The sequence below is a fragment of the Canis lupus genome, chromosome 18, assembly GCF_003254725.2.
Source record: "Canis lupus dingo isolate Sandy chromosome 18, ASM325472v2, whole genome shotgun sequence".
Lineage (NCBI taxonomy): Eukaryota > Metazoa > Chordata > Mammalia > Carnivora > Canidae > Canis > Canis lupus.
The window spans coordinates 17,227,259-17,242,833 of NC_064260.1; the positions used below are offsets into that span (position 1 = coordinate 17,227,259).

The following is a 15,575-nucleotide window of genomic DNA, read 5'->3' on the forward strand; positions in this document are numbered from 1 at the left end:
GGTAACCATCATTTTGTTCTGTATAGTTAAGAATCTCTTTTTGTCTCATTTTGTCACTTTTTTTTGTTTTTTAAATTCGACATATGAGTGAAATCATATGGTATTTGTCTTATTCTGACTTATTTCACTTAGCATAATACTCTCTAGCTCCAACCATATTATTGTAAATGGTAAGATTTCATTCTTCTTTATTGCTGAATAATATTCCACTGTGGACCACATCTTCTTTATCCATCCATCAATGGACATTTGGGTTGCTTCTGTAATTTAGCTACTGTAAATAATGCTGCATTAAACATATGGGTATATACATCCCTTAGAATTAGCATTTTCATATTCTTTGGGTAAATACCTACAAGTGTGATTGCTGGATCATATTGTAGCTCTATTTTTTAATTTTCTGAGGAACCTTAATGCCTGCACCAGTCTGCATTCCCACTGATAGTGCAAGAGTTCCTTTTTCTTTAAATCCTCACCTGTTTGTTGTTTACTGTGGTTTTTATTTTAACCATTCTAAAGGGTACAAGGTGGTATCTCATGCATTTGATTTAGATTTCTCTGAAAATGAGTGATGTTGAGTGTCTTTTCATGTGTGTTTGCCACCTGGATGTCTTAATTGGAGAAATGTCTGTTAATTTCTTCTATTTAATTGGATTGTTTCTTTGGTGTTGAGTTGTAGAACAGTTTATTTTTGCTTTTGTTTCCCTTGCCTCAGGAGACAGATCTAGGTAGATGTTGTTTCAGCTGATGTCAGGGAAATTACTGCCTATGCTCTCTTCTAGGATTTTTTATGGTTTCAGATCTCACATTTAGTTAGGTTCTTAATCCATTTCGAATTAATTTTTGTGTATGGTGTAGGAAAGTGGTCCAGTATCATTCTTTTGCATGTAGCTGTCCAGTTTTCAAAACACCATTTATTGAAGAGATGGTCTTTTTTTCCCATTGCATACTTTTGCTTCCTTCGTCAAAAATTGATCATAGGGATCCCTGGGTGGCACAGCGGTTTGGCGCCCGCCTTTGGCCCAGGGCGCGATCCTAGAGACCCAGGATCGAATCCCACGTCAGGCTCCCGGTGCACGGAGCCTGCTTCTCCTTCTGCCTGTGTCTCTGCCTCTCTCACTCTCTCTCTCTGTGTGACTATCATAAATAAATAAAAATTAAAAAAAAATTTAAAAAAATTGATCATATAATTGTGGGTTTATTTCTGGTCTTTCTATTCTGTTCCATTGATCTGTTTATTTTTGTGCCAGCACCATACTGTTTTGAATACTATAGCTTTTTTTTTTTTAATATTTTATTTATTCATTCTTGAGAGACAGAGCGCAAGAGAGAGGCAGAGACACAGGCAGAGGGAGAAGCAGGCTCCACGCAAGGAGCCCGATGTGGGACTTGATCCCAGGACTCTAGGATCATGTCTTGGGCCAAAGGCAGGCGCCACACTGCTTAGCCACCCAGGGATTCCTATAAATCTTGATTTCATGAAGACTAACTAAAGGATACTATGAGATGTTCCACGAAGTTTACTTTGTCTCGTAAATATGAAGAGTAGAACTGCAAATAAATAAAATATTAACAAGAAACTATTATAAATCATAGTATTTGAGGTTTATTAGAAAGCATTATTTAAGAACTGATTTATCCTAATCATAAAAAAACATAATCCAAAAGATAGGTCTATTCAGTCTTGGGTAAGTTAAATACCCCAGAAGTAGACAAAGTAAGGTTTGAAAGAGAAATTTAGGAAATTATACAGTATGCTACTGTAAAAGTAAAAATCAATATTCATACAGCAGACTATAAAATAGCTGAATTTTCTCCTCTTTCCAATGCATTATATCTTAAATGATACAAAAAAATTAAGAATCGGTGGCAAAAGCATCACATTTATGATGTGTTTTATTCATAGCTTCAATTTACATTGATGTCATAAGAAGTACTAAGTAGCAAACATGTTACAAGAGAGCTATGGCGCAAGAATTTCTAAGATAACTGCCCCCCATTACCTATGCCTTTGTATATCTCCTCCTCTTGAGTGTAAATGGAAATTATAAATATGATGAGATAGCACTTCCATGATTATGTTACAGTATATGGCAAAACAAAGATTATTCCAGGTAGGTCTGATCTAATCAACTGACCCTTTATTTTTTTAAAGATTCATTCATTTATTCATGAGAGACAGAGAGAGGCAGAGACACAGGCAGAGGGAGAAGCAGGCTCTCCACGAGGAGCCCTATGTGGGACTTGATCCCAGGACCCCGGGATCATGACCTGAGCCAAAGGCAGATGCTCAACCACTGAGCCACTCAGGTGCCCTCCAGTGAGGTCTTTAAAAGCACTTTCTCCAGCTGGTTGCAGACAAGATCAGATATTGAAGTACCAGGATCACTGAATGCATCATTGCTGGCTTTACAATGGAGGAATGCAAGTGGCCCGTGGAAACTTAAAATGATCACAGATGGACAGCAAGAAAAGAGAGAGCTCAGTAGTAGTTACAAGAAGCTGGATTTTGTCAACAATCTGAACAAGCTTGAAAGTAGATTTTTCCCCCCAGAGCATCCAGATGAGAACATATTCTGGTTAATGCCTTGAGTCCAGCCTTGTCCACCCTGAGCAGAGAACATAGCCATGCAGGTGTCTTAACCTACAAAACTGTAAGCTAAAAATAAGTGTTATTTTAAGTCGGTAAGTTTGTGTAGTTTCATGACAGGGAAAGAGAAAACAAATACAATAGCTAAGTACAAATTTTGAAAAGGCCCCCACAAGACAATTCACCAGTATTCATTCACTCCAATTTGTTGTTTTCAACATTGAGATGAACTATGGTTTTTGCATTTTGTAGTCACAGATCTGTTAATCATTGTTAGAAATTGCAAAGATTTTTATTTGTTTATTCATGAGAGACACACAGAGGTAGAGACATAGGCAGAGGGAGAAGCAGGCTCCATCCCAGGACCCCGGGATCCCGGCCTGAGCCAAAGGCAGATGCTCAACCACTGAACCACCCAGGCACCCCGTCATTGTTAAAAATTATAAATATAATTCAAACCATCCTTAGTCCTGCAGTTTCAGGGACTGAAACCAGCTTTGACTTCTAACATTTACAGTGCCTTCTGGGGCATCGGCCTTAATCCATTTTTCATGTTTGCTTGCTTGGTTCATGAGCCCTGAAACACAAAATTGCATAAAGTTATATCTTCATTGACAAGAGCAATATCTGACTACATAGATCCTAACAACCCATCTCTGAAACTGAAAGATACTTTTGGAACAGCAAAAATCTTAGAAAAGATAGCCTGAGTTGGGAGAGCTGCAAAGGGGTTACCTGAGCTTATTCCCTCCTTTCATTTTCTCAGAACATCTGAAAGGGAAGCTACTCTTTTATTTGTATTTAGCTTTTTTTTTGTATGCAGGTTTTAAAAAGAGTACAACTGACAAACTACATGTGCTTAACATATGCAATACAGTTAAGTTTTGACATACTTAAAACTGTGAAACCCATCTCTTCAATCAAATTAATGAATATATCCACCACTCCTACAAGTTGCCTTGTGCTCCTTTGTCATCTCTTCCTCCTGCCCCTTTCCTGTCACCTCCAGACACTTCTCCCCAACCCCTCAATCACTGATCTGCTTTGTGTCATACAGATTAGTTGCATTTTCTAAAATTTTAATAAATGGAACAAAATAATATGTATTTTATTCTTTTAAAAAAATCTAGGTGCTTCCACTCAAGATAATCATTTTGAGGTTTATTCATACTGAGGCAGGTATCAGGTAGTTTCCTGATCAGTACTTCGCTGAAGCCTCATGGGCACCGTGTGCAGCTCCATCTCCTCTCTGGAATGGTCTCTTGTGAAATCTAGCAGTCTTGGTCTCCCCAGATGCTCAGTCCAGTGTCCTCCTCTGCAGGAGTCTTTTGGCTCTGTATTACCCCTCCTTGCCTTGCAACCTGGAAATTACCTCCAGGGAATAAGCTGTAGCAGGCATAGAGCTCACCAGGTTTATTTCCCATCTCTCTTTTAGTTCTACGTTTTTGTTTTTTTTTTTTTCTTTAAATCAAGGTAACTAAAGCTCCATTGTAATTCTGGATTTAAGAGACCAATCAGGGAATCCCTGGGTGGCTCAGCAGTTTAGCGCCTACCTACAGCCCGAGGTGTGATCCTGGAGTCCCAGGATCAAGTCCCACACTGGGCTCCCTGCATGGAGCCTGCCTCTCTCTCTCTGTCTTTCATGAATAAATAAAATCTTTAAAAAAAAATAAGAGACCAATCAAATCTGAACTGAATCCAAGCACACAAATCAGGAAATAACTCTTTTCTTTAGTATAGTTTTTTCCTTTGTTAGTAACATGTGATGTTCTTAGTTGATGAAAAGGTGTTGGACACCAATCCAATCTTCGTGTCTTTGATATAAAGTATATCTTGGATACAAATTCTTCTCTGAGTTCTTGCCTCCCCTTTAATCTGAGCCATAATCTTGTCTATGTCTTAGAGTTCATTGCATCTTTCAAGTATCCAATGACTTCTGGAGTTATTCCCTTCTACTTCTCTTGCTATATTTCAATGCCATCATTACTTCTCAGTAAACTGGTTAAAAATCTCATTTCTAGTGGTAAATCCTGATGTTAGAAATGTAAAAAAACAAAACAAAAAACAAAAAAAAAATACCACAAGCCCAAATGGTGTCACTTAGACTGAGTTCCCAAACAGGTGCTTAATACATAATCTAACTACAGTTTCAAACTACCCCAGCAATGGAGTCTTAGCTGGTCAGTCAGGAATTTTTCAGTCAGTGCCAGTGAGTGACACAAGGGCCCTTTCCATCCCCTAGAGATAGACAAGCTCTTGTGAATAAGACCCCTTTGTTTTTCCCCCCTGGCCTAGCCTGGAACAATCCTTTTCTTTTGCTAATAACTTTCCTGTCCCCCCATTCTCTAGAAAAATCTGCCATTTGGTACAACTTCCTGGAGTTCCTCTCTACTTGCTAGGTGAGGTGCCGCACAATTCAAACAATTCATGAATCGTTCAATAAAGCCAATTAGATCTTTAAATTTACCTGGTTGAATTTTGTTAATTCACAAAAGCTTCTCTTTTTCTTCCAACTCATTATTAAGGGGTTCAGCTTTGTCAATTCAAATGTTCTTCTTTTTGTGCCTGTGCTGAATTTGGTAGGTCATGAATTTTTGAGGTACTTGCACCTAACAGTTTTTCTGTAATACAGATTTTTTTTTCTAGTAATTCAAGTAAGTGTAGAGGAAAGAACTGGAAATCCTGAAGAGTGGTTGCTCTAACTTCATTATTATTATTTTTTTACACTATTTGGCATCAGTAGTAAAGCATCAACAATAGTAATGTTTTTCCAACTAAGATTTTTTCCTCAATAGATTTATTTATTACCTCCCCAATCATGCTTTTCTTGCTTATGGAAAGAGTAGCCAATCTACTCCTTTCCTTTTGCAGCAGTAGAAGCTACTGTTGGTGAGGAAGACCTTCCTCTGCCCCTAGGGTTCTTCTAGCTGGACTTAAATTGACCTGAGACAGATTTACAGAAGAAAATCAAATTTAATAGGTGTACATATGGGGAACACACACAGGCATGAAATCCTAAAGACAATGAGGCAACACAAAACTTATTTGAACTAAGGAGAGGGATAGGGCCTGAAGATACAAAGGGGAGAAGGCCATAAGCAGGAATATGAAAGATGTTTTGAAAAACAACAGTTGCCCTTTTATGCAGGTGAGTTTCTTAGGTAAAGGGGAGCCTCTGTTAATAGCTCTCATGCTGGCCCAGGCTCTCCTTTCCAATGTAAATTTAGGCAATTGAGGGGGAGGCAGACAGCTTTTCCAGCACCTGCTGGGTTTTGATTACTTTTAAATTGAAATAATCTTTATGCCAAAGTGATCCATCTTGGGGCAGCCCACCCTTGGCCCTCACACTACACACAATGCTACTGCTACTAACAAAATGAACACACAGCAATTTTAGTCTAGAGATAATACTCAAAAAGCAAGATGGTTTATACAATTCCATTTAGGTTGCTTGAAAATGGCTTTCCCTATCTTGCCCATAAGTAATTTATTGAAAGCTCTTCACTCTTTGGTCTGAATCTGTGGGGACTATTCTAATTTGTAAAGTTCATAAATTCCTTCCTACAAAAATCTTGCAACACATTTTGGAACTTGCAGTTGCAGGAAACTTGTTCCTTATTTAACCCTTTGCCAATGATAATCAATGTTTTATTGGCCAAAAAAAATGGGAAATAACCCTATCCTTATGTAGTTTGCCTTCCATTAAGTGGGAGAAAAAGCTGTTTCTCAGGACATTTAAAAAAATATTTGCTTATTTGAGAGAGACAACGAATACGACAAGACAGGCAGAGGGAGAAAGAGAGAGATTCTGAAGCTCACTCTGTGCTGAGTACAGTCTGATGCAGGGCTCGATTTCACAACCCTGAGATCATGACCTGAGCTGAAACCAAGAGTCGGACACTTAACCAACTGTGCCGCCACTCAGGTGCCCCTCAGAACATGTTTTAAACTCCAGTGTTTGCTCTCTAAATCTGTCCTGTCCAAATCTACCCAAATATACGAATCTCCAAGTTATTTTATTTACCCCCAAATACCTAGTTGAGAAGCATTAATCATTATTTAACCCCAAATATACCTGACCTAATCACACTAGGTGTGAACAAAGATAGGGCTTTAAGTAGGAATTTGCAGACTTTAATTTTCTGGTTTCAAAATAGGCTTAAAAAGCTTCTTGGCTAAGGTGAGCTTGCCCCTTCTCCTCCCTGTTCCCAGCCTCCACTTCCCTTTCCCGACCCTTATAACAGAGTTTATTAACATTTGGGTCAGAAGGATAATTCTGGTGCTGCCTTATTAGCAGCAGATTTAACTTCAATGATTCATAGCTGGAGGATCCCCATTTTACATTATAAACACTACTGACCACCCACTAGGGGAAGCACCAGGCTAAAGTAGTTTATACCTTCACATTCAAAAGATGTACAAAGACATGTTAATATCCTCAAGAAGTTTACCAACTGGCTGGGACAATAAATCATACACTTGTGAAACATGAAAATAATGATTCTGAAATTTTATTATTTTTAATGCATATGTTTTACAAATAAAACCTCTAACCATACACAATTCTATAACCAAATATTTTAATGTTTATTTTACCCATTCGAATAGGTAGTATCTCATTTGGGTTTAATGTGCATTTCACTGATGGCTAGTGATGCTGAACATTTTTCTGTGTTTTTATTTGCCATTGTATCTATCTTTTATGGTTGCATTGTTTCTAAAATCTTACATAATTACACTTTTTCCTCAAATCATTTTTTCCTTACTACTGGGAAGAGGTCATTCAGGGTAAGATTTGGCTGCGGTTCAATATTTCTTAAGTGAACAAAATAAATACAAAAATAAAAACAAACAAAAATCCCCAGGCATTACAAGCATAATTCATATGCTCTAAGATTAGGGATTTTTCACTTTGATCTCTAGTCTAGAGGTCAACAAATTACAGCCCACAGGCCAAATCTGGCCTGAGGCCCGCTTCTGGCCTGAGGCCCGCTTTTATGGCCTAAAAGCTAAGAATGAGCTTTACATTTTTAAAGGGTTACAAAAAAAACAAACCCCAAAAGAATATGTAAAGTCTAACATATTTACTATCTAGCCTTACAGGTAGTTTGCAGATGAAAAGAAACAAAACCTTTGGTAAACATTAATGAACAAAGTTGATGTGTAATTATCTATGACATTCCCAGTATCTTACACTTTAACAAAATGATGGGGAAACAAAAACACTTTAAAACTACAAACAATCTAAAGGCAATTTTTCTACATTAGCTTCCTGTCAAAGTATTTTTAAGCAGACAGTCATAAACCTATAGCATTTTTTGTTCTCTTATGGAATTTCTTCCATGTCATCTTAAGGCACATTTACATGACTGACAAATCCATGTGTTATAAGGTTGGAGAAAACTCAAACTTCAATGTGCTCTAAAAAAAGAATTATTTCTATGAGTCATATCAAAAACTAGTTTTTTTCCCACTTGTAGGGAAAACACTGTCACTAGATCTTAAAAGTAGCTTTCTGTGGGCTTAGTCCCATTTCAGCATCTTTTCTAATCTATGAACCAGTTTTCCATTATAAATCACAATACCACTAAACGTCTAACTCTGGCCTAAAAACAAGCTGAGAACTCTCTTTTGACTTGGTGGTCTGTTCCAAAATGAATTCATTTTTTATATTCTAATTTACATTTCTAGTTTGAGTAAAATAAAGAGAACTCAGTAGTATTACCCTCTCTACTAAGCAGACAAGAGTAAACATCATTGGCTGGCAACATGCTTTATCTGCAATACTTTCTAAACATCTAACCTGGGGCCTTTAAGACAAAAGGATTTTGTGCTGCTGTGGTTTTGGGTCCCAGAATGTCTTGATACACCACAGTGAGGTTTCATATCTCACTCAGGATCACACCCTGAGCTGAGGGCAGGTGCCCAACCGCTGAGTCACCTAGGCGTCCTGAGAAATCAATTTCTTCCAAGAAATATCTTACCTAAGCCATTCACCACTCGTTGAATTTGCCATATATGGGTAGAGCACAAAACTTGGAATCAAGGATCTTCTAAGGATTAAAAAATGCACTCCAAAGAATACACATTGTGTACAGCTTTTAAAGTACATAAACGTTTCAGCCTGAGAGTCCTAGGCTTCCTTTGTCCCCAGAATAGGATATAATACTTATAAATTACTTTAAGAATTGTACAATGTACAGTTATTAGTGACAGCGACAGTGAGGGAAGCCATGAAACAGGAAATCAAACAAAATTACAAAGCTGACACAGCAAACCCTGTGGGAAGCCTGAGCCCTAGGGACTAATTTTTACTGGCAGGGTTTTTTTTTGCAGAAATCATGCAGCAGTCATGCTACAGATACAATCCAGACTTCTTAGCAGTGAGGGTATTTCTGTTGCTATGCCTCATAGGCTCTGTAAGGAAAGCCCAGATGAGCTGAGCTCAGCTGCCTATAATAACAACTCACATATAAAGCTGCTCATTATTTCCAAAACTGGGTTTTATGTTGGAAATCTCCACAGAAAAAGCAATCTGCTCTGATTTTCTAGGCCTCTTAAATTATTCCATCCATTTGATAAAAAGGTCTGTGGCCTTCTGGGCACCAGTTTTAGAATTAACAATTTTTTAAAAAATTTATTTATTTATTTATGATAGGCACACAGTGAGAGAGACAGGCAGAGACACAGGCAGAGGAAGAAGCAGGCTCCATGCACTGGGAGCCTGATGTGGGATTCGATCCCGGGTCTCCAGGATCGCGCCCTGGGCCAAAGGCAGGCGCTAAACCGCTGCACCACCCAGGGATCCCCCAGTTTTAGAATTAAAATGAATTATGAAAGTTTCTATAAACTCAGTCACTTGTTCATACAGCTCTCCAAAGGGATTGCTCTGTTTTTATCTGAGGTCCCTCTGCATAATTACTCTAATGGATTTAACCTAATATGAGAGACAATCTTTAGATACATCTGGGGCTCATGGTATGTCATGTCGTACTCTATGAAAAAATTCTGGGGACACCTGGGTGGCTCAGTGGTTGAGAGTTTGCCTTCAGCTTGGGGCGTGATCCCGGAGTACTGGAATGGAGTCCCACATTGGGCTTCCTGCATGGAGCCTGCTTTCCCTTTGCCTAGGTCTCTGCCTCTCTCTCTCTCTCTGTGCCTCTCATGAGTAAATAAATAAAATCTTAAAAAAAAAAATCTCAATAAAGCCACTAAAAAAAAGTTAAAAAAAAAAAAAGAAAAAAAATCTGTTGATCAGTATCTAGATTTTTTTTTTTTTTTTTTTTTTTTTTTTTAAGTACCTAGATTCTTACGCTGTGGGCGGGAAATAAACTTCATTCTGCAACTTGGGCCTTCCTGGTTTAGGAAGGAGGGGCTGGAGTGTAAGACATAATAACATATAACACAAAAAGAATTAAATACTCTGAGGAGTCTCATAATAGCTCATGAAGTAAGCGTGTTATCTTCCTCATAGCATTCATCTATTTCTTCAACCAAAATTTTTTAAGGTTTATGTATTTGTTTGTGGAGTTTAAGATAGATTACTGTGGAGTCCAGGCCACTGACCTTGGTCTCCTGATTTACTACAGTAACATGCTAATTAGCTTTTCCTTCACTCACCATTGCTCTTTCCAATCTTTCTCCACTCAACATTCAATGATCTTTGTAATGCATAGATTTGGTTGTGTAAACCCAGATGAAAACCTTCTGGTGCCTTTGCAATGCACTTAGTATAAAATCCAAATCAGCCTTATATGATCTGACCCCTCCCAAAGTCTCCAGCCTTTTCTTTTTTTTTAATTTCATTTATTTATTCATGAGAGACACAGAGAGAGCAAGAGAGGTAGAGACACAGGCAGAGGGAGAAGCAGGCTCCATGCAAGGTGCCCGATGTGGGACTCGATCCTGGGACTCCAGGACCACGACCTGGGCCGAACGAGCGCTAACCTGCTGAGACACCCGGGCTGCCCTCCAGCCTTTCTTTATACCATTTTCCCCTACTCTCTATACTCCAGGTATGCTGGACTTCTCTCACTTCTTCAAACTCATAATGCTAGTCTAATTTAGATGTGTCATATAAACCCTTTCACTATATCATATACATATAATTAATACATTTATTCCACTTCATTGTGTTCATTGATTTGTCTTACTTACTAGGATATGAGCTTCCCAGATGACAGAGAGATCTTTTATTCCCAATTTCTAGCAGTGCTTGATTCAATAATCAATAAAAGTTTGTTGAGTGACTGACAAAATAAAGGAAAATACAGAAGACAGGAGCTAGGCAAAGGAAAGATGATGTTTGTTTTCAAATATATTATGCTTGATGTAGTACTAGTTTAACAGAATAAGGATGGGCCAGAAAAAAGAGAGATCAGGCCTGGGATACTGATTTCATCCAGTGACAGGACTAGTAAGTGTTCTTAAATCATTTAATGAGGTTTATTATTTTTTTTAATGGCTAAAGTGTTGAAAATAGGGTTTTAAAACTAAATTAAAGCTAAAAGTAAATTTCAGAAAGACACAAGATTCTATGAGTAACAGAACAAAAAAATGACAAAATAATTTCTAATTCAAACATTCTTAACATATGTAAAATAATTTAATTATGCTATAATTCAGAACATTATTAAACAGATTCATATTATTGCTTTAGATTACTATGGTCAAGGGACGCCTGGGTGGCTCAGTGGTTGAGCCTCTGCCTTTGGCTCAGGGAATGATCTTTGTCCGGGGATGGAGTCCTGAATTGGGTGCCTGCTTCTCCCTCTGCCTGTGTCTCTGCCTCCCTCTCTGTGTCTCTCATGAGATTTTATTTAAATAAGTTAAATAAAATCTTAAAAAATCTTTAAAAAAAAAGATTACTAGAGCCAAAAAAGGCAACTCTATTGTCTCATTATTTTTTTTATTGTCTCCTTATTAAACTTCAGAGATTAGATCACAAGAAATTGATTCTTACTCCTTTTAATATGGTTAAATTTTCATCAAATTTTCACTATGTCACTATGAGTCTGCTCATTATGCTTTGGGTTAGACCTGAGGGTGGGTGTACAGGACTTATTTTTATTACTTGTCATGCTTTTTGTTAAGATTCTATGATTTTTAACAAATTACTTTAACTTTTATGATATATAAAATGAACAAAGGCATACCTTGCTTTATTGTGCTTTGTAGACCTTGCATTTTTCACAAATTGAAGGTCTGTGGCAACCCTGCACTAAGAAGGTCTATTGGCACCTTCTTCCCAACAGCATTTGCTCACTTAGTATCTATGTATTACATTTTGGTAATTCTCACAATATTTTAAACTCTTTCATTATTATTATTACACTTGTTATGGTGACCTGTGATCAGTGACCTTTGATGTTAGTAATGTGACTTTTGAAGCACAGAAATGCACCCATACAATACTGTAAACTTAACTGGTAAGTATGTGTCCTGACTACTCCATGGACTGGCCAGTCCCCAGTGTCTCTCTCCTCAGGCTTCCCTAGTTCCTGAGACAGGACAATATTTTGCCAACAACATTAGGCCAGTTAATAACCTTAAAATAGTCTCTAAGTGTTCAAGTGAAAGGTAGAGTCACACATCTCTCACTTTTAAAGCAAAAGCTAAAAATGATTAAGCTTATTGAGGAAGCCTAAAGCTAGGCATTTTGTGCCAAATGGTTAGCCACGCTGTGAATGCAAAAAAAAAGTTCCTGAAGGAAAACTGAAAGTATGATTCCACTGAACACACAAATGATAAGAAAGCAAAACAGCCATATTGCTGACATGCAGAAAGTTTTAGTGGTCTGGATAGAAGATCAAACCAGCCACAACATTTCCTTAAGCTAAGCCTAATCTAGAGTAAAGCCCTAACATTCTCCAATTCTATGAAGGCTGAGGTGAAAAAGCTACACGAAAAAAGGTTTGAAGCTAGCCAAGGCTGGTTCATGATGTTTAAGGAAAGAAGCTGTCTCCATAACATAAAAATGCAAGGTGAAGCACAAGGGGCTAAAGTAGAAGCTGCAGCAAGTTCCAGAAGATCTAGCTAAGATCTTTAATGAAGGTGGCTATTGTAAACAAGAGGATTTTCAATGTATACACACAGCCTTATGTTGGAGGAAGATGCCACCTAGGACTTTCATAGCTAGAAAGGAAAAGTCAATGCCTGGCTTCAAAACTTCAAAGGACAGGCTGACTCTCCTGGTAGAGACTAATGCAGCTGCTATCTTTAAGTTGAAGTCAATGCTTATTAACCATTCTGAAAATCCTAGGGCTCTTCGAAATTATGCTAAATCTACTCTGTGTTCAATCAATGGAACAACAAAGCCTGGATGACAGCCCACTTGTTTATAACATAGTTTACTAAATACCTTAAGTCCATTGTTGATACCTATTTTTCAGAAAAAGATTCCTTTCAAATATGACTGCTCACTGACAATGCAGTGGTCACCCAAGAGCTCTGATGGAGATGTACAATGAGATTAATGTCCTCATGCCTGCTAACACGATATCCATTCTGTAGCATATGGATCAAGAAGTAAATTCAGGGCAGCCCGGGTGGCTCAGTGGTTTAGCGCCGCCTTCAGCCCAGGGTATGATCCTGGAGACCCCAGAACGAGTCCCAGAGTCCCACGTTGGGCTCCCTGCATGGAGCCTGCTCCTCCCTCTGCCTGTGTCTCTGCCTCTTTCTCTCTCTGTGTGTCTCTCGTGAATAAATAAATAAAATCTTAAAAAAAGTAAATCAACTTTTAGTCTTATTGTTTAAGAATACATTTCATAAAGCTATGGTTGCCATAAAAAGTGATTTCACGATGGATCTGGACAAAATAAATTAAAAACCTTCTTCTTTTTTTTAATTAAAAACCTTCTGAAAAGGATTAATCATTCAGCTGCCAGTAAGAACATTCATGATTCATGGAAAGAGTTAAAATATTGGCATTAGCAGGAATTTGGAAGAAGCTGATTCATGGATTACTTTGAGGGGTTCAAGACTTCAGTGGAAGAAGTAAATACAACATGGTAGGAAGAGGAAAAGAACTAGAAGGAGAACTAGTCTGAAGCTGTGACTGAATTGCTGCAATCTCAAGATAAAATTTTAATGCATGAAGAGTTGCTTTTTATGGATAAACAAAGTAGTTTCTTGAGAAGGAATCTATTCCTGGTGAAGATGCTGTGAAGATTGTTGGAATGACAACAAAGAATTTAGACTATTACATAAACTTACTTGATAAAGCAGCAGCAGAATTTGAGAGGATTGATTCTAATTTGGAAATTCTACTGTGCGTAAAATGCTATCAAACAGCATCATGTGCTACAGAGAAATGATTTGTGAAAGGAGGAATTAATGCTGCAAACTTCACTGTTGTTTTAATTTAAGAAATTGTCATGGACATCTCAACTTTCAACCTTCAGCAAACACTACTCTTATCAATCACCAGCCATCAACATCAAAGCAAAAAGATGATCACTTATGGATAGCTCAGATGATGCTTAGCATGTTTTTTGTTTTGTTTTTTAGCAATAAAGCATTTTTAATTAAGGTAGCTGCATTTTTTTTAAAAATGCAGTGCTACTGTATACTTTTAACAACTGCACTATAGTATAAACATAGCTTTTATATGCACTGGGAAACTGAAAATATTCTTTTGAATTGCTTTATTGCAATGGTATGGAAGTGAACGCACAGTATCTCTGAGGTATGCCTGTATTTAAAACTGAAATCTGGGATCCCTGGGTGGCTTAGCGGTTGGCACCTGCCTTTGGCCCAGGGCACGATCCCGGAGTCCCGGGATCGAGTCCCACATCGGGCTCCCGACATGGAGCCTGCTTCTCCCTCCTCCTGTGTCTCTGCCTCTCTCTCTCTCTCTATGTCTATCATAAATAAATAAATAAATAAATCTTAAAAAAAATAAAAAAAAAATAGAACTGAAATCTGATCTTGTGAAGACACCGCCACATGCCCTTTTTCAGTCTCCTTCTCAATGCCATTCTTGTAACATTTAAAGGAAAACTTCACCAGAATTCATTCCTTTTTTTTTGGTACTGTGTACATGTATTTACTATGTATCTGTGTACGATGAATATTTTAAAAAATAGTATCAGCCATCAATGCAGCCAGAAGTAGTCAGAAAAAATGTGCAAAACCATTCACATTTCTGGGACTGAGAATTTGTTGTATTAAAAGAGCAAGTTTACAATGTGCATAATACCAATCCAAATTTGTGTTTATTCCAATCATGCAAAGTTAACTTTAAATATTGCACTATATATATTTAGATGATTTTTAAGGCCAAGAATTAGAAAGCAGCTATACCAGAAAAAAAATGCATGGTTTCAAAAAATTTTAGATTGCAGTAAAAAATGCATAACATAAATCTTACAGTTCAGTAATGTTAAGTATATTCACATTGTTGTGCAGATCTCCAGAACTTTTTCATTTTGCAAAACTATACTCATTGAACAACTCATTTTCCCCTTCCCCTACTTTGTTTCTATGAATCTGACTACTTCAGGTATCACATACAAAGAGGAATCATACAGTCTTTTTGTGACAGACTTATTTTATTTATTTATTATTTATTTATTTATTTTTTTGACTTATTTTATTTAGCATGATGTTCTTAAGGTTCATCCATGTGTATCATATGACAAGATTTTCTTCCCTTTTAAGGTGAAATAATATTCCATTGTATGTATTTTCCATATCTCACATATCCATTCATCCATCAATAGACATTTGGGTTGCTTTTACCTTTTTGCTACTGTGAATAATGCTGCTATGAACATGGGTGTGCAACTATGCTTTGGAAATAGAAAAATTATTTAAATTGACTTAATCCAATAACAGGTTAGTGAGTATCTCAAACTAAATGTCTGTACTGTGCTACTTACTGATAAGCAGTTGGAAGAAAAGAGTGTCAAACATCAAAATGTGATGATGGAAAGGAATAAAAGACTAAAGCTGCAGTTAAGTGTACTATATTTCTACTTATGTG

At 37.4% G+C, this 15,575-nt stretch overlaps 1 protein-coding gene across 8 annotated transcripts in view; it reads right to left on the minus strand.

The window, feature by feature from the left end:
* FAM185A (family with sequence similarity 185 member A) overlaps positions 1 to 15,575 on the minus strand; it is a 78,125-nt gene that overhangs the window by 17,767 nt on the left and 44,783 nt on the right. For 2 of the 8 annotated variants that reach the window (XM_049096650.1, XM_025449392.2), the window contains one exon: positions 1,879 to 3,167. The exons of 4 other annotated variants lie outside the window; for them this stretch is intronic. In XM_049096650.1, the coding sequence (XP_048952607.1) occupies positions 3,055 to 3,167 (113 nt within the window). In that variant the 3' untranslated portion in view covers positions 1,879 to 3,054. Of the gene's footprint in view, positions 1 to 1,878; positions 3,168 to 4,034; positions 5,161 to 5,398; positions 5,534 to 15,575 lie in introns of those variants that run through there. 2 more of the 8 variants (XR_007403596.1, XM_049096652.1) reach the window with 2 other exon arrangements.